Source organism: Kryptolebias marmoratus, linkage group LG3 (assembly GCF_001649575.2).
Source record: "Kryptolebias marmoratus isolate JLee-2015 linkage group LG3, ASM164957v2, whole genome shotgun sequence".
Classification (NCBI taxonomy): Eukaryota; Metazoa; Chordata; class Actinopteri; order Cyprinodontiformes; family Rivulidae; genus Kryptolebias; species Kryptolebias marmoratus.
The window spans coordinates 14,431,279-14,451,688 of NC_051432.1; the positions used below are offsets into that span (position 1 = coordinate 14,431,279).

Sequence of the window (20,410 nt, forward strand, 5' to 3'; positions counted from 1 at the left end):
AAAAAAAGAGTAATGCTGTCTCCTCTACAGACTGGCAAAGCAGCGTTTGTTCAGAACAGCCTTTAACAAGGTTAATGGTGATTTTCCTCCACAGGCACCGTTTGACTGTAAAAATCTCATGCCTCTTTTTGCATTTTTTTTTCTCTTTATTCCCTCTCTGTGCTGTACCTGCTGCTGCTCCTCATCATATCTGCTTTTCCATGGTAGGCGCTGTGCTTCTTGGCTCATTATCTACCCCAGGCGCCAAATGCAGCTGTTTAGAAACCAATCTACATCAAACAGTTAGTTTCTCTCTCTCGCTCTTTTTTTTTTTTTTTTAATGGGACACCTTTTCCTCTTCCTGTTTAACTTTAACTACACACTGAATATACAGCACACACGAATGATCACATCACTTCAAACGATCAGTGTAATGGGTTTATTAAAATCTTGCAGTAGTTCTGCAAACACAAGTATGGCATTTATCTGCATGGAGATGTACAGTAGTGACTGGCTTTAAAAGAGAAAAAAAAAGGCTGAAGGAGGATTGTTGACGGAGGATCGCTGTGTTTTCGCTAAGAAAAGTTCTACTGAGTAAAAAGGTATTTTTGGGACAGGCAAAAAGAAGTATTTGTATATGTTATTAAATAATGCACTGCCATGTGGAAATATGGTTTAATCGGTCTACACCCGACTCTGAAAAGTAAAATGACAATGTTTTGACTTCCCCATATAAGGTGATGCAACACAAACAGCAGTTAAGACAAATTTTGAGATAGCAAACTGAAAAGGAGAGTAAGAGTTAGAATACAGCATAGCTCCCCACGAGTACAGAGAAAGTTAGAGTTTATAGCTGGCAGTAGGTAAAGTTTGAATCATTAAATAAACTGTATGTTAACTCTCCTTCAAAGGATTGCTGAGACGGTTTGGGAATACTTGTGTTTTCTAAATATAAGAGAACTGCCCTGATTGTTTTTATTTCTCTCATTTTATTGGAGTAACGATGCATGAAATTACTCACAATGCAACTTGAGCAAAAATAGTTTGGAAGTTATCAGTAGTCAGTGTTTTACCTGCAGTAGACTGAGGTCAGCATGATCTCTTTTCGGAGATTCAGAGAGGGAGTCTCGTGAAAGCCTTGAGCTCACAGCTATAAGTAGACATGGAGGCCTATCCCAGAGTGGATTTTTACTAATCAAAAATAACTCAAACCAATGTGGTTCATGCGAATGCTACTTTCAAAACTTTGACACCGTAAACAGTTTTGCGTCAGACGTTTGTTTACACTAAACCCATTGGTTTGCGGTCAGTTCCAGTGATGTAGTGTGATGCATGTGCTGCAAAACAGAACATGTTGAGCAGAAAAACAATTATGTTATGGAAAAGTAACTCCTCTGGTCATCTGACAAAGTAAAAGTAAAAGTAAAAGTATTTTAGTAATAAAATAGTGTCCACTTGAACTGCTATGGGATTTTTCACAATTAACTACTGCTAACGAACCACAGATGACTCAGCTTTTAGCGCAAATAAACACAGACTTTGATGTAAATAATCAGCTAATGCAAAGGTTCCTTTGCATGAAGCACCATCAAACTTGATTGTTACAACTTGAAATAACTTCAGTCTCAAAAATGTCCCATTAGTTCATGCAAATGCAATTTTGTAGACCTTTAGATCTAGACCTTTAGATTTGCATTACATAGGTAATTTCTTCGAAGTCATGTAATGCAAATAGCAGCAGCATTAGTTTGCTTTAGCACTTCCAGTGCGGCCTGGGGAACGTAGGGAAATAACTTTTAAATGATTCTGCCATGTAATGTGAAACTTACAGCAGTGTAAAGATTTATAAAATAGCATTTTTTATCCTTTATTAACCTAGGCAAATCCCACTGAAATCACTGATCTCTTTTTCAAGGGAGGCCTGGGAAAGCAGCCTATACATTCATGTTTTTGGACCGTGGGAGAAAACCGGAGTAAAGCCACACAAACACAAGGAGACCATGCAAACTTCACTTAGAAAAGACCCCAGGCCCAACCCGAGGCTTAAACCTCCAGGACCCTTCTTTCTGTGAGGCAACAGTCCTAAGCATTTCATCCACCATGATGCCATATTTGCATGAATCATTTGAGATTGGGGTTGTTTGAAGATGGCAGAAATTTACTTTGGTCTTCTTGGTTATTTGTTCTCCATGAGATAACTTCTGCCAATTTCTACTGCAGGTAGGATATTGATTGCTAATAACGCCACAAGAATTTTAAACTCTCCCTTTAAGGTTTCCATGTGTTGCATCAATCTAGGCAACGTAGAACCTTGTGTTGAGTTCCTGTTATAGGCCATAAAAGTTTGGGAAATATTGGAAGGAGTTCGTTCACACAACCATATGTAGATACGCTTTTTAACTATTTTTTTCCACACTTTGTGGGTTCTTGTTCCTAAGCAGGGCTGCCTCAGTAGATACTGAAGTCATTTCTCAGGTTTGTAACAGCTTATCTGTGGTTTTTCCAGACTTGCTGCTAAGCTAGATAGCCATCTTCTGGTTGCAGCTTTACACTTTGAGTTATCAATATTCTCATCCAAGTTTTGGCAGGTCGGTAAGTTCCAAAGTGTCACACTGTGCATTTAAATAGTCAAAAAATAAATAAATAATTCCAAAAAGGCCCAACTGGTTATGCTTATAAAAGGCAGAGGGGTCAACAAGGGTTCATCTGCACCATTTGGCTTTTCTTTGAGTCAAATTTCCTTTTCCTTTTGTCTTCTTTTGGTTTATAGTGTAATAACTTTTTAATTGATGATTATTAAAAGAACTGACTGATGTCAAGAAGACTAGTGTTTCCAAAGACAGTGATTTTATGTTAACATGTATGTGTGTGTGTGTGTGCAGATCTGTTTTTCTGAAGTAAAACTTAAGGATGTTGTCATGTCTCCCAGTTTTTCTTGATTGTAACATTTCGATTTTTATTATGTTGTTCATCAACAGCGTCGCCATGGGTTAGGAAACCGTTTGGATAACAACAAAAATCCATCACTTTAGTACATCTTGTTACAAAATAAAATAAAAGGTGCTTTTGTTTATTTATTCTTTTTTAAGTGAACATTGATGCAAAAAATAAAATAATAAAAAAAAGGATGCAAAATCAAAGAAATAAGAACTTTACTCAATAAGTAGATAGTAAATGTACTCTTTCTAACATTCAGGTAGTATTTTCCATAAATCTCTCACAACGTATGATACATTCATTTCTCTGTTTGGCCCCTTCTGGTGCCAACTTTTACTTCCCTGTGACCCAACAAACAGATGGCGAGTGGGAAACACACAAATTTTCTTCCAATGTTTACCAAGATGTTTAAAGTAGAAATGCTTTATACTATACTCAACATAAAGACTTGCTGTATTATTTACATTATATACTGTAAAATTGTAAATCAGGTGAGATAAAAAAGGCACAAGTTTCCCTTTTTTTTTTAAATACATGTAAACATCTCATCAAAAAGCATGCAATAACATTTCATTTTACAAAAAAGGATATCATTTTTAGACAAAGTACTTAAATATCGTTTTCCAGCAAAATATAATTCTCTCAAAAATACTTTCCCATTCACTCTATGAACTGTTAGACATTGTTTATTTTTTTAAAAAGGACAAAAAAAGAGGGTGAGAGATTAGCAAATGGTCACTACACCAACAGATTGTAAAATGAGGCCTGCCTGTTAAGTTATTGTCTAAGAATTATTGCGTAGAGGAACATTAGTGGGTCACCTGCCTAGTGCTGAAAGCTAACAGGTGAGAGGAACACCCCACATGCTAACCTAATATTTTGGGAAAAATTAGGCTGAAGGCATAGTTCAGATCTTTCGATGTGAGATTCTGTGGAAAGACCAACAATTATTATCATACCTGTTGCGGATCAGAACATTCTCAGCTTGGACAAACAGAAATTAGTTTTGACGAGCCAGAGTCGGACTGCTGCCGTCTTAAAAATACTCCAGCCTTAAAATATTCACAGCAATTCATGAAAACACTGTTTTATCAACCTTTTACACTATTATAAATTTCACATTACACAATTATTCCAGCAGAAACATTATGATATTCCCTCTCAAAGTGTCTCAGAAATGCTAGAAATGCTAAACCTAGCTTCTGCCATTTGCACATGCAATGACTAGAGAAATTTCAGTACATAACCATGTAATGTGAAACTATAAAATGATTTGCATTAGCTGCTATGAAATTTTTAAGACAGTCCACTTTGCTCTTGGCCCTGCTTGGACTGGCTGTCAGCTTTTCAATTCAGTTAGAGTTCAGGCACTTTGACAAAACACTCCAAGCCTGGCTCTAAACGCCCACCTCAGATGCGAGGTAGTAACAGAGCCGCAATGGTCGACATGTGAGAAGGGAGGCAAGCCTTGCAGCTCAAGTTTGTGACGAAGTGATGACCTGCGTGCGGTTTGTGCGACCACTTAGCTGTAGGACTTAAAGGCCTAAACAACAAGAAACAGATTCATTACCAAGCAGAAGATCAATGATGACCCACAGCAACTTTGCATTTAGTTAAAAATTTTGTTTTACCACGAAGAGGATCACTAATCTGAGTTAATTTGTAATGTTTCGAAAATAATATCAGGGTGGCATTCGTCACCCCTTTAATGTGTAGTTAATGCCATGTCAATGCAACGGAGTTCTGCTCCATGCCTCTTTTGATTCTGCAAAGCTCACTTTGTTTCTGAAAGCTCACATCTACGCGGGACGTGGCTGACTCTTAATGAATTAATGATTTATGATTGATCGGAGGCAGCTTAAAGACAAACTGGTCTTTGCAGCTGTTTTGCGGAAACTGTTATGCCAAAGTGCCTTTTAACACTAGTTCTCCAAACTGCGGTCGTTCAAAGGGCTACATCTACAACAGGTAAGATACTAATTGCTCATAACCTCACCACAGAACCCCACTTCAAAAATTCTGCACTATCCCTTTAACGCAACTTCATCTGCTTTAACTGTACAATTCTTTATAAGACTGAAAGTACACAACCGTTCACGTTTATCTGATCTTCACCCCTCATCTAATGTTTTAGTACACTTTGAATGACTCTGGTCTCTTTGTGTGACAATCTTCTCATAATTACCACCACAGCTGAGACCTTAAAGTGAGGTGCAGTTTTGTGATTTCGAGGGCTCAGGCCACTAAAGCAGCACACTAAGCGCCATGCTGTGCCACTGATGTCATGTTGTCTAACTTTAGGCCGGGTGATCGTGCAGAAATTCTTCCCCTCTGCTATCAACGATGCCCTGACAAGCAAACGATTCCTGCTAGCTGCGCTAACGCCTCATTTCACATCCTTTCCCCTCTGTGCAAATTTAAACGTGGAAACGGGATATGGCCAAATCTATGACATGTATGCAGATTACCCGCACTAAAAGAGCTGATAAACTATTCACATGCTTGCCGGGGGAAACAAAGCGCACACGCACACACAAACTTGGCATCCCACGCTTTCATACACACATGTAAATACACACTCACAGGGCACAATAATCACAACTCCCCACTTGTTATCTTCACCCTGCGACTCTGTCGCTTTTCAGTAGCATCATAGTAGTTTTCCACAACCATCCAGACACCGACGGGGTGTGAGACAATTAAATGGTCCCGAACGCTACTGAAAATAGTAGAACTTGGCCCAAGAAGTAAGAAAAAAAAGTGAACCTAAAATGGGAGAAGTGATCGAATCAACACAATATTCTGTTCTTCATCAAGCGTTTGTCAACATGTACCTTAAAACATCTTCTGTACAACAGCTGAGCAGAATGGGTGTAAGAAGTTATTAATAGCTGTACACATTAGTCTGGGATTAGCGGTAAGCACTGTAGAGTAACGCTGCATTTTGGATATTATGAACTTTACAGAGTATGCGTGTTTAAACGTTGTGTCCATATACCGTACTGTATGAACTGTCTACTAGTTACTGTACATGTTAGGTCTTGTCTGGCTTTTGTAGAAATGAAGCACCTTAATGTAAAATGATCGGCTTGTCAAAAACTAAACCTTTGCAACACAATTTTATAAAACGCTTTTTATTATTTCTGGGAAGAGTCGATAAGTGTTGGTTCACAAAGGGCTGGTTTCGCTTCACTGCGGGTAAAAACAGACATTTGGACAGCTGCTCTGGAGATAACACAAATGACAGCTATTACTATGGACGCACCTCAGTCAAATCCATCATCAGCTGACTCCTGCCAGAACTGTTCCTGGAAATGCATCCTGCAACATTTTAGGCTTTTTCTCTATTTTTTTTTTGCAGAAAGAGAAAATCTTACATCAATATTGTGTCAATTCTACAACACATTGTCTCTAAAATAGTGACCGTGTGACATGGGGAGCTTCATGTGCAAGTTTTCTTTACACTGGAGAGACATGTTCATTTCAAAACAGCTCAAGCCTTAGACTTTTGCATATTAGTTTTGATTGTTTTACTACACATTTTGAAACGTACAAACTCAGTATGTGAATGTTAATCATGGCTGTTACCGTCCGGAATCGAGATTTAAACTTGGACTTAGAGAGCTGATGTAAATATTTAGCTTATGATGATGCTGTATAGCCCTTGGGATTTCTTAAAATAGACCTGTAGTTGTACAGTTTAAAATTTCTGTGCCTTCAGATACACTTCTTCGCCCTGTAGTTTAGCTGCTATGCTGCGAAGCTAATGTTAGTACTGGCATATTTTTTCCTAGTGCTATTAATGTTTGAAAGACTGCATAAGCTGGATTTGATATAATATATTAAAACCCTTTTGCTAGATTTGTAAGCGAGTCTCATTTTAATGCGCGTGAAGTGCATCTGTTTGTTAGGGTGAAGGCATGTGGACATAAGTGTATCATTTTCCTTCAACTCTTGTGTGAGCCTATGTATCTAATGCATTCTAAGTGACTTATGGCTTTATCTCCTTAAAAAATACTGTTATCTTTGGGGCAGGGTTGCATGGGCGTACATCTGAATGCTTCGTCACATTTTTACGAGTCGTGTGCGACTTCTCCAACTATTCACAGCTCTGAAGTTCTCATAGTGACCGCAGGGTGAAATCCTCCCATTTTTTATTTATTTTTTGTTGTTGTTTTTTTCTCACTTCTGTCGCCACGTCACTGAACGTTTTGTCGTCCTGGACGAGGTCGCCGAGACACAGGGCGACAGGGCAAGGCCCACCAGGTCAGGTCTTCCTTGCGCATTTTGTCCCCTGTCCCTGAACCTCATTCTTCTCTTTTCCAGTTCCTAGTGCCGGTTCCGTCCGAGCTGAGTGGCAAAGTCACTTCTTGTGGAAGTAGATTGTGTGAGTGAGGCCTGACTCCACCTTTGGTATCTGGTCACTGATGATCTCCACCAGCATTTCAGGGAATTCCACTTTTAGGGCCTGCGACTCACGAAAGGTGTAGAAACAAAAGTCCAACAAGTTCCCCACGAGCTGTGCATCACAAAACACATGAGAAACACACTTTATTTTATTTCTTACTTTATGCATTAGGTGTTAAAATGAGGCATATTCCATTACATTTCACTATACTGTTAAATGTTAAGGCCTGTATCTCACGGGGCTGTAACTGTTGGGGGCAAATTGTGAACGGCATTTGCAAGGGAATTTCCAAAGTGTCTCAACGTACGAAAACTGAGACAAATACATTTGCAGAAATGTTGTAATTTATTTGTTATCAGTATAAATTCATTGAAACTGCAACTGAAAATGTATCTATTGTCTTGTAGGTTTCCCACAATTTTAAGTCTCCAACTAGTTTCCAACAGTTGCAACCCAGTAAGATACTGGAATTCACATTTTTTTTGCTGAGGAACCCTCTGCACCTCTATGTAACTCACCACTTGGGGTCAGCACTTTTTTTTCCTTGCAGAGCCCTTCTTATTTTTTTAAAAAGGTAATCTATTCAGCACTAACCCCAATTATTTAGTCATAAGGGTGAATTAATTCAGACTGGTTATCTCTGTGACCTTCTACTCTCACCTTAAGGCTTTGCTCTTGTTGACCCCACGCATACAAAAGTAACCCTCATTTAGCGCATTTCCTACAATGACTACTCAGTACTCTGATCCAATAAACTGAAAGCCGATATTGATCCTCTTCTGTTCCATTCACCAATACGGCCTCCTCCAAAATACCGCCCCCCTCACCCGTCCTTAGGGAAAGAGTGGGATGTAATTATCCCTATTCCAAACCGCACAGCTTTATTGAACCACTAAGTAAAGCATTAACCAAACCCACTGGGTTGCCATTTTACTCACTCGACATTTCCTGTACAGCTGGAAACCTAGAGTACAAATGGACGGCTCGATTCAACAGGCAAGCGAGGCGACTAAGGGAAGCCTGCTCATTATTGCATACAGTCGGCACATGAGAAGCAGACAGGCCAAAGATAACTTACATCATGCATGGCGTCCAGCAGCTTGGTGAGCTGGAAGAAGCGCTGCCAGGTTTGGCCGGAGTTGTTGGTTGCTTTTCCCACTGAACGCCGGAGCTCCTTGATGTAATTAACCCTCATCTCCTCGAATGCTGCCTGGTTCTTCAGACCCTCTTTGGGAACTGAAAAACAAAACTTCCTCTGTCATCATCTTGATTTATTGAAAGTACTTCGACACAATACTGTTCTACGCGTGACTCATCAATCTTGGCAAAGCGGTAAAACGGAGAAGAAATTCACATGAAATTTAGTCTTAACTAGAGGACACAGCCAAGGAAAAATAAACTCTTGGGTTTTACGTATAAAAGTGGTTGGGTCTTTACCAGGTTTTAAAATGGTCCAATTCTAATTTCAAGTGGGGGGGATTTGTTGGGATGTCCACTCCTAAGAAGACTTGCAACAGTCTTAAATGTTTCATGAATAATCTTTTTTGCACTGGAATGATGGTCTCCAAACTGTTTGGCCTTAAAACCTTTCCCCGATTGATGGGCAGCCACAGTTGCTCCTCTAAGGTCATTGCTGATTTTTTTCTCCTTGGCATTGTGTTAACACTATTAAAACGACTGCTTTTACTCATTTTCACGCACAGCTTTTTTTCATTTTGGCTGTTTTTGTCTAAATAAATATGACATGGTGCAGTGTGTGTTTTCGTACACTTCAGGTTAGATTTAAATAATTTTAGAACCTGATAAATATCAGATCATTTTTATCATGGCTTAATAGCTAAAACCCTAAAACTGTAAGAGTGTGGACTTTCTTCTTTCCTGTGATTTTATAAAGCTCAGCTCAGTGAACCAAAAGATAATAATGAAAAAAAAGCCTGCAATCAGATATCCAAAAAAACATTTTAATTACTATTATTTTAGCAAAGTGACCAATCTGTTAGACAAATATTAAGAAAATCATAGCTCAAAGTGTTCCTAAATAAAAATATCACTCCAATCTGTTTATTTTTGATAAAGATGAGACACAAACTAAAGTTTTCGAACATTACTGAAGGATTTTTGCTGTGGGGTCTTGCAGCCAAACACTGATTCTTAGCTCCTTGCCTTGAATTCACCAAAACAGAAACATCCACTGTTTGAAAATTCCTTGAATTGTCAGTAACTCAGAGCAAGCTTGATACATTTAGGGTTTTTTTTATGCCTGGCAAGCGCTCATTTAACCCGATTTGCAGTAAATGGGCCAGGCTGTATGCAGCCACCAGTGTTCCTGTAGTGAAAAAAACATGTAGCTGTGTAGAGGGTAATTAGAGGTGCTTGGTGAATTATGCTTCGACTCCCACACAGAAAGCCTTTTTTGGGGGGTGTTGTCGACCTGAGCCAATTTTGCAATTCACTACTAAATTCACCATTTCAAGTGGTAATTAGTTTTTGTGTGCAGCCACTAAATTTACGAAGAGAGACTACTAAATTATAAAGCTACTGATGAAACTACTTCAGCAGCAGTGCCATCTAAAAATGATGAGAATGTAAATTAAAGAGCCCGATCTTTACTCCAGTCGAGCTTCAGTTATGTTGAACTTTGTTCTAAGACCAAAAGCCCGACAAATCACGCTGCAGTTATCTGATCGGTGTCAACAGTTTACTTTTAATCCAAAGTGACAATTAACTACAGCAGAAAGATGCGTCAAAGTTTCTACAGCATGTTTTAATGCAATGATTGAAAAACTACAAATAAGGAAGACTGCCAAACAATTTACCCCAAGTGCTGTTATTTGTTAAGGAACACCTCAGCTGTCTGTCAGCACATCTCAGATCAGTCTGACTGCAGATGACCTGGAGTAAAGGCTGAGAAATGGCAAATAAAATGTTCTGCAATACTGTTTATTTTTGAGATACCTGCTATATGTTATTAGTAGATATTGATCTACATTATAGGGGCATTATGAGGAGTTTTTCATCAATAAACTATGGTGAGTCCGTTAGTCAGGCAGTAGTTACTTTTTATTTCTAAAAGCCTGCAGTGATGGATTTTTAATTAATGTAATTGCTCTGAAAACACGATCGTTCTAGTCTTTAAATTACTGTTTGCAAATTAAAAAAAGATTTATTGTTGAGTAATTGGGTAACTGTTACTCAAAAAAAAATGCACCAAAATTCTACAATAAAAAACATCAGAGTTAGCAAATTCTGGCTGTGTTTTTTTTTTAACAACTCGTTAAGTTCATTAACTAATTTGTTTATCTACTACTGTTGCTTCTAAAGTGAAACACTTTTCACAGTTATTGTTATTTATCCAGCAAGTACACTCTGCTACACAATAAACATGTACAATGCTGTATTATAATGTAAAAAAAACCAAACTATAAAGAGAGTGTGTATGTGTCTATACACAGATATATGAACATTCTAAATACCGTGACCATTTTCACTTAACTTTTCATTTTAATTTTTCATTTTGTGCTTCATATAGTTTTGTGTGTTATTGACAGGATTCTTTGTAAATACTAAATTACATTTTAAATGTTCAAAATAATCTTTTCTGTCTTATCCAATTAGGTACAGTAATACTTGTAGTAATTAGCCCAGTGAAAACAGTTTTTAAAAATTTGTCCACATACAACAAAATAGCCACCTCTGAAAAATCACTCCTTATGTTGTCACTCATTGTTGAAACTAGCATTTGTTGTAAATGCTGGTGTAGCTTCTCAGTCATCCAGGACATGGTAAATAAAAAAAGGGTTAATTCAAAATTCAGAAATGAGAAATTGAGAAAAATTGAGTTGAAAAAGCTCCTCCGATAAGAAGCGAAACGCTTTCAACTACAGCGTAGAAGTCCAGTAGTTTTTGTTTTTAACCCTTTATTTTCATTTATTTGTTGTTTAATCAGTTAGTGCACAAAGAATGTGATAGGCTGTAAATGTACTTTCTGTGAGCTCCATTAAAATCTGTCCAGTGGTTCATGCGACATTTTGCTAACAGACAGACAAACATGGGCACACAGATACAGGCAGTTACATAGCTGTCCGCCTTTCGTGGCAGCAGGCGATAAAAAAGCAGCCTCTGATCTTAAATCATGTGTAAACCACTAAAGCAACTGATTTATCAGAACTCAGAAATGGCTCTAATGTGGATAAATATATTCAACATTTTCTAAAGCAGTCCGGTGTAACTTTCACAGCACAACATACAAATCTCAGCTCCAGTGTTTTAAGAGACACTCCCACCTAACAAACCCTGTACACACAGTGAGTTAAGTGAGCTGCTTGTGTGTCTCAGATACAGTAAATAACTCTATTTGTAGGAATCCTAGCATAAAACAGAAACAGACAGGACCTGTTTGAATTGCAAGTCCTAGAGAACAAATAGGTCAATAAATGTAAGGATGTGTGTTTGGCTGCCTCTTTCTCTTACTCTCATTTTACATAACCCTTTTCATTGTGCTTCGATGCACAAACACCTCCGGGCGTAACATCCACGAAGCTTAGGAGGGCAGATACATAAACAGATTGCACCCTGGTGGCGAGGCTGTGATTTCTGGGCTTGATTTTTTATAGATGACATGACATGAATGACCTCAAACCCAGGGCCACATTTGGACCTTTTGTTTTGCTTGAACTGACCCAAATAGGCCTTGATTAGAAACTGACCTGGCATTCAGGGGTGTCTCTACGAGTGGCCCAAAAATAGGGCGTTTATACCATGATAATTGGTGTCAAATCAATTTTCTTTGCTTGCATAAAGCCTGTTCAAGCGGGTCATTTTTCTTACTGCGAGTGAAGCTGCATTGCAATGTGTATCATACGCTTAGGAAAGGTTTCTTCCTATTGTTTGCAAAATAAGGTCCCACTGTTTCATGCAGGTAGGAGATACCCTTATCATGTATGTTGTAAAAAAACAAACAAAAATAAACACATAGCTCTCCCTGAGTTGCTGGTACAAATCTTATACTCAGAACAAGTTTTAGTTTTGACTTGGAAACTTACAACTTCGGTAAACAAGTGCAACAAGAAGGAAAAAAAAGGTTTTAGATTTTGTTGTTTGCTGAAAAATGATCCAAAGGGACTAGTAACTGTTTAGAGTAGTAAAATATGTCAGAAAAATTCCTTTTGCATTTTAGTAAACATGCTGTCCTATTTAGAATTAGGCCCATGAGTTGTTTCAAAAAGAAACAAAAAGACCAAAAAAAAAAAAAAAGTACATTTCCAGAATAACTTGAGGTGTTTGTGCAGAGATGAGGAGTGTAACTGGTTTTAACAGGCCACTGCTTTTGTACCAAATCCAAACAGGGTCATGGGACACCGCAGGCTCAGTGAAACCTTAGCCAAGGTCAGAGAGAAATAATAGCCCTTGTCTCTTTTCTCTTTATCCCACTTTTCCTCTTTGTGTTTCACTCGTTCACCTTATGTGGCATACAAATGCACTTTTACAAACCAGCCCAAAGGCACACACACACACACACACACGCTCTGTAGTGCTTTGCTCAGTTGACAAGTTCTGACATCTCCTCTGTAAACATTTCATCTATTACTGCTTCCACAAAGTCCAAACATTATGTCTGACTGAGTGTAACTAAAAGAACCCCCTAAAGAAGCTCAGAAAACTCTGCAGCAGACGGCTTCTTTTTATTAAAAAAAAAAAAAAAAAAATTCACAAGTGCTTGGCCAAAATATATACGGCCGCTCCATCGTGTGGACTTTGGAACATGATGAGAAATGAAGCCTCGGATGATTATTTTCTTCCACCTGATCCTTCATATTTCACAGTTATATTTTGACTAAATACAACAAGCCTCGGTAGACGGTGAAGCAGACTGATTCCCCTGTTTTTATTCTGCATCCATGCCTCTTTTATCCACACTCGCTCTTTTTTAAAAACTCTAGCCAGAGCTTTAAGGAAGTGCAGCAAAAGAGCAGGTCTTGGAGGACTGCCTGGTGCTTGACTGGCCTTTATTAAGTACAGCAGGGCTCACTGGAAAACCTCCAGAGGACCTGTGAGGAGAGGAGAGGGAGGCCACGGCAACAGAAGGAGCAGCTCTGCCATCCCACCATGCTCCACCTCTTTTCTTTCTTCCTTTCCTCCCAATACAAGTGCACCTGTCCTCTTTCACCAACACCAAGCTCGTCCTCTAAACCCGTCTGTTCTCCCTCCTTCAGTCTAGCTTTTCCCACACTGGTTCCTTGTTTGGTCTATTTTCCTGTTTCTTATCTTTCCCTTTTTCCAATGGTTGTAGTCCAGTTAGAGCAGCCTGATTTTCAGAGTTTATGTCAGGGACATGCTTTCACATCGTCTTTTCCAAACATCCCTGTTCTATGAAGCAGTTCATGTTCCTAATATCCTCTGAGTCCAGGGATTTTAAGCTTGTTTGGCTGAGGCTCCTGCAGCAACTGCCTCCGTATTTATTCCACTCTGAATACAGAGCAGTGTTGATGTTGTTGTGGGAAAAAAACGCACCAAGAATTATTAAAAATAAAACCCAAATTTCTGGATGCCAACTAGTTGCCAGCAGGTGAGTCGTTGGCAAACAGCATTCACAAGAGAGTAGCTTTTCTGTCTTTGCATTTGGGAGAGTTTAATACCATTTTATACCATTTAATATATACATACTACAGTATTTGTTTCTTTTAACTGTGCTAAAGAAGAATGTAACTTGCCAAAACTACTTGCTATGTGGTTTTATTATATTTTTTTTACCTTAGTTATTTTGTTTCAAAACTTCTGTAATTAACACATTTTCACCTGCTTTGGCCCTGATCCACAAGTTACGAACAGGCATCAGTTTTATCAAACAAAAATTCAAGCTCTTGAAAACAATATTTCTGGTCATGGGAGTTTATTTCTTGTCAAATCATGGATAGACAGCCAATCAAATCATATTTATACACACACACATATATATAGTCTCCACGAAAGTCTTACAGTACTTCAGGACAGGACTGTATGAACTACAAATATTATAAAAAACATCCACAAAAGAATAGTGAAATAAATACTGTAGTGGCTGCTGACATTTAGGTAAATTTATTTTTTTCTACTCTACCACAACATTGTAAAATTAAAAATATAATAATTCTGTCACTCCTGTGTGGTGTCCATGAGCCTGAACCATAAAAAAAAATAAAAAAAAAATATTAAGAATAACCTTTTATGAGAATTAACTGAAAGTCGGAGTTCATTCAGTAAACTAGATAGATGGACAGTCTCTTATCTTCATTTTTAGCAGCTTACCTTGAGGTAAGCGTGCCTCTTTCACACTTCCAGCCCCAAAATGTTTGTCTAATTAAATGTAACAAACAGCACCTGTTTAAGGTTAATTACCTGCAGCAGATTATCAACCGACCTGCCTGTTTGCGACCCCACACAGTAATTTGCGCTCCTCGTTGATGGCCGAAGCCATTACTGAAATGAGTTGGCTGGGAGTTTATAAATCAGCACACTGTTGATAGAGCTTTCTCAGAAATGGTCACTCCCAACTTTTTTTTTCTGGATTGCAGTCTGATGCTGTTGAGTAAAGTGTTGTGGTCTCGCCGTCAGCTCCTCTGTGCACGCACAGGTTGGTTTTATAATGGTAGACAATCTGCCAGCTCTGTGGCTCCTATTGTGGCGCTTCTACTGGATTAAATGACTGAAGTTCCTGCCTGAATATTTTTCCATGATTAAAGACATCGTCCTTCATAAATCAAAGCACAAATTCGACTAACCATTAGCTCATCAGTCTGGTTAAGAGAATCTTTGTTTCTCCAAGCTGAGGTTGTTCAAAAACAATATCTACAACAGGTAAGATAGTAATTGTTTATACCATTTCCACAGAAACCCACTTTGAAGAACCAGAACTATTGCTTTAAGCTTGTTGTTCATTGTTTTCTTTCTTTCCGAACAGCTCTGACTGTTGGTATTTTCGGCCAACTTAAAGAAATCTGAACTATAATTATAACATGACACAGAAAACAAAAGGGTGTCTGTGCAAGTGCTTGCAAAATATCTCATGCACCACTGGACAGATTTCAACGAAACTCTCAGAAAGAAATCACTGGACACACATGTACGACTGAATAAATTTTGGAGTCAACCAAATTCAAGATGGCCACTGCAAAAATGGTAGGCCTTTCATTTTAACTGCTATGACTGAGGTGACTGCAACACAGGTGGCATGGGAAAAAAAATAAAGTAAGCTCTGTATTCAGTTTCTATTTGAACAACTTGGACCAACAAATGTTTCCCGTGGGCGAACTTTGGCAATGAGTGGAATCAGGATGTGACTTTCTTTCCCTGATATAGTAAGTATAAATAAAATCAAATAAAACCAGAGCAGAAAACCGTTCAGTCACAGAAAAGCCCTACTGTCACCCTTCCGTTTGCATATCCTTTAAGTTGTTGCATAAAGCGGAGCATGCAACATCATGTCGGTTTTCACAGTTTTGATACTTGTTAACGGATTACTGAGGATGAGATTAAAGTGGGACCTAACAGACTTTCATTAAAGCATGATTGTGGGAGCAAGGAAGGCCGCTTCCTGCCAACACTGTCGCAAAGTGTGTGCTGGAGAAGAGCACAAGACACCTTATCAGGAGGTTTCTTATGTGAAAGGGAGCCGTTTGCTGAAGGAAGGTGGGAGTCTCAGACATTAAAGTACCAAATTATAATAGCTCCAACTATATTCATGTAGTTACCGGGAAATTCACTTCAAACCATTACACATGATTTGCATTTGGGGATGTTTTAAGCCTCATTTTGCCACATTTTAAACAAACTATTTTTTTTTTTTTCATTTGCTTTAAGGCCAGAATTAAAATCTTTTTTATAATTTCTCTATTTACATTACATCTTGGTATTGTGGAGAATGCTTTGAAAAAGCAACATTTTGCAACTATTAAATAGCAACAGGTTAGTAATAGGACAGGGTATAAAAAGAACATTTAAGAGAGGCTGAATCGCTCAGAAATAAAGATGGGCAGAGGTACACCAGTCTGAAACAAACTGTCTAAAAATAATAGAACAATTTCAGAATAATATTCCCCACCAGAAAATTTGGATTTGAAAATCTCATCAGCTACAGTTGATAATACCATCAAATATTTTCAAGAATCTGCAGAAATCTCTGTGCTCAAAGGACAAGGCTGAAAGTCAATATTGGACGCCTGTAATCTTCCGGCGCTCAGTCAGCATTAAAAACAGGCCTGATTCTGTTCTGGACATCACTGTATTGGCTCAGGATCACTTCCACAAATCTTTGTCTGTAAACACAGTTCACTGTGCCATCCACAAAGGCTGGTTAAAGCTCTATCATGTAAAGAAGAATGTGAACAATGTCCAGAAAGGCCACCGTCTTTTCTGGGCCAAAGCTCATTTAAAATGGACTGAGATAAAGTGGAAAACTGATCTGTGGTTGGAAAAAATGAAATGTGAAAAAGTCTAGACATTTATATATTGTTGTTAAAAAAGGGGATGCCTTACAATGTAAAACTTGGCCATGTCCCAACTTTTTTGACTCGTTGAAGCCATTAAACTCAAAAATTGTCTTTTTTCTTCATAAAATGGTACTATTTCTTGGATTTGTTTGTTTCACTGTGAGTAAAATATGACTTTGAGATTTACAAATCATTGCATTCTGTTTACATTTTACACCAATTTTTTCAGAAATATGATTGTTTACAAACACAATAAAAAAACATTAAAATTAAAAGATTGTACGTTTATAAATTCATCTTTCTTTAGACTGTGACACGAGCTCAGAATCCAAGAAGTTTACATTTCATTAAAATGCTGTTAATGAGATTCCCAGAAAGATCTCCTGGCACATTAATCATCAGATTATTCCTATTAGATAATCCCGCTTTGAGATGACTAGAAAAGAATAAAGTTGAGCATGGTCACCGAAGGAGTTACAGCCCAGGATTTCCAAAAAGAATTTCCCTTTTTTTACTTTTCAAACAACATAACACTTTCTTTTGCTTTGCCTCAGTCCATTACGAATAAGCCCGAGCCCCCAAAGTTGTTTTCATGACTGAATTTCAGTTTGCATTTGTGGATTCAGTGGTAAACCCCTCGCTCATCTTTACCTCATTACCCAGCCACTCTTTTATTTTTTTCCTTGTGCATTATGCAACTCTCGCAATCTTTTCATGTCCCTATAGCAAGTTTTTTTAAAAACACATTGTTGGCATTACATTTAAATCAGCATACACTGTAGTTAAATTGTGGACAGGAGTTGCAGAGTTTTGAATGTTGCATTCATACTGTTAAGTGTTATGTACTGTGTGTGTGGAAAGAAACAAATGAGTCTGTGTTCAGGGCTGAGGTTTCCTGCCTACCTGTGCTGAGAAGCAGGAGGACCTTCATTGACAAGAACTCGTCGTAGGTTAGCTGCAATCGAACAAACTCCTGGCTCACTTGCCTCATGCCCAGACACAGGTCATACATGGCAGACTGCCGCATGCGGTCCCTGCAGACAGAAAGAAACGACTTGAGCTTCATAGAATGTAATATTTCTCTTGTATATAATAACTGTTTGATTAGATTATTGTTCCTGTTTATCCTCAGCAGCCATCCTCATTCATATCAGGTTTTTTTTAATGCATTTCTGCCAGGTGAGTTCAGTCCAGCGAAACTGTATTTCCACAAAGTGCAGAAGAGGATCTTGCTTGTCTGGGGCTGAGAGCAGAATACCAAATCCCCCCAGATTGCAGAGAGCTGCATACAGTATCACAGCACAGATGCACCTCTTTTCCAAAGCTACGGAGGGCCTCAAATCTATCCCTGGTCACCATAGAAACCCACGTAAGGAGAGACATTCCAAACAGATTTATGTTAACAGCAATAATCTGCTCATTAAACACGCCTATAAGAGTTCAATCTACAGCCACAAGTGTATATTAACTGCTTGTTTGACCCACGCTTTCTCCCTCCTTTTTCACAGAGGTTTTTATCGGTAAAATAATCTTAGTTATATCACAGAGTTCACAAAAACAGGAAAGAAATCGTGGAGGGGATAAAGCACGAGCCAATGAGAAACGTGCACTGCAGATGCCAAAGATTTTCTGGTATTGGATGCTGTTTCCCCTCTGCTGTAAATCACCGTCACATCAGGACAAAAACATGATTAAATGCAAGCAGTATCCCTTGACTTGGAAGCAGATGGAGTTTTAGCCACGATACATGAAAAACACATCATTATCTTGGCTGGGGAAGGCTGGAGGTCGGAGGTTGGAGATGAAAAGATAATTTTGTTGAAAGACACAGCTGATTGGAAACAAGCTGTTTCAATTAAAGCATCAAACAGAATAATGCTTTTTCAGTATTTACTGTTCAGCTGTCAGCTCCATGAAGAAACTGATAAAGTGGAGTGGTATCCCTGCGGAGCAGCAAAACTTTTAGTTTCCAAAGTTTCACACATTTCTCTTCTCCTCTCCCTCTCTCTTTGTCTCTCGCTCGCTCTTTCTCTCTCATTCTTTCTCTTCCTGAAATCAATTTTGCTGAATCACTGCCCAAAATGAGCTGCTGGTTTTGGGAAGGTTAGACAAAAAAAAAAACCTGCAGCAATCTTTCTCTTTCTGTCTGTCTTTACTATTTCTCTGTCTGTCTCTGTGAGTCGTTCTTCCTCTCACTGTTTCTGTCTCACTCTTAAACTTTCCCTCTGTTATTATTAGAACAGACAATGGAACAAAAAAAGTTTAGACAAACAAACCTTTAGCCAATATGAATTTGGACATAAAAGGCGTATGACATGAACCCATAATTCACAACTTGAAATTCATTTTAAGCACCAGTTGAACTCCAGTTTTTGACTAAAATCATCTCATGCTGAGAAAGGACAGTTTGTTGTAAATAATGTTATGTGTGATCTCATGCAAAATTGTTTACTTGTAAGATGTGCCAGCCCTCAGAGGTTAACATGGGATATCTATCAGCTACTTCTGTACAAACCTTAACTCAATAGCTGTAAAACAGACTGAGTTAGAGACATTTTTGTGTCGGCTAATGTTGATCAGCTGTGGCAGCATGTTGAATTGGGTTAATTCCAAATGTTAATAAGTTGTAGATGTACAGGCAGTGATTACTTTCTGAGAGTTTCACTAAAATCCATCGAGTGGTTCATTAGACAGACAGGATTGACTCTAACAGGTTTTACACAAATCTGTTGCACAATGTGGGCAATACTTTCGGCTAGTATCTCGCCAAATTGTAGCTCAATATAATAGTCATCCCATTTCAAGATGGCCACCACAGCAAACAAAAATGGCTATAACTCAATCATATTCACAGATATTGAGCTACAGTTTGATGTATCTAAGTCGTTCCCGGGACATACTCTGAGCACTTTGACAAGCAAGGTGGTGGGTAGCTTCAGACAATGCTACATTCATGAAAACTATTTTTAATTTAAAAAAATCTGTTCACTCAGCTCAAACCTGTGGATGGAAAGCTGCTTCAAAAAGCATGGTTCTGTTTGTGTATATTTTGTTTTTTGACAGCATTTTAACAAAGAAGATCAGCTCTTTCTGTTCGGCATGTAGCGTATTAATCTAATTTAGGGAAATAACTTTATTACTGAAATATTATGCAGTCTTCTCTTGGCTTTATGTGAAATGACCATGTGGTTTTGCACTACTGTGCTCAATCAAAAACAGATTTCTGTCTAATAAATGAGTGCATAGTCTATTTATTAAATTGCCAATATGTCCCTGGGCCAATAGGCATTTAGTTGCTATGGAGACAACTGAACAATGTTCTGTTACCTGCAGACTAAGTGGACTTTGCATAATTATGGTCCCATTTTGGCCCCATATTTTACTTATTAATGATCTGAAAAACCAAAAGACTTATGCACACAAACAGCAAGGACCTCAGTCCAAACATTCACAGGAAGGTTACATCCAGGCTTGGCCTTTAAAGTGTTTCAAGAATGTGACAAAAACCCTGCTTCACATGAACACACCTTCTACATTTTTGCTCTGTCAGGCCAAATATCAGATCCGACTGACGATAAGATTAGCTCACCACAAACGACACACACCATGATCATTTACATTA

The 20,410-nt window shown here is 38.4% G+C and overlaps 1 protein-coding gene across 2 annotated transcripts in view; it reads right to left on the bottom strand.

Annotated features, from left to right (window-relative positions):
- Positions 1-403: 403 nt before the first annotated feature.
- Positions 404-20,410, bottom strand: part of nr3c2 (nuclear receptor subfamily 3, group C, member 2) — an 83,681-nt gene continuing 63,674 nt past the window's right edge. For both annotated transcript variants that reach the window (XM_017407082.2, XM_025010296.2), the window contains 3 exons: positions 17,692-17,822; positions 8,403-8,560; positions 404-7,435 (listed from right to left, as the gene is read on the bottom strand). In XM_017407082.2, coding sequence (XP_017262571.1) covers positions 7,280-7,435; positions 8,403-8,560; positions 17,692-17,822 — 445 coding nt within the window. In that variant the 3' untranslated portion in view covers positions 404-7,279. The remainder of the gene's footprint in view (positions 7,436-8,402; positions 8,561-17,691; positions 17,823-20,410) is intronic.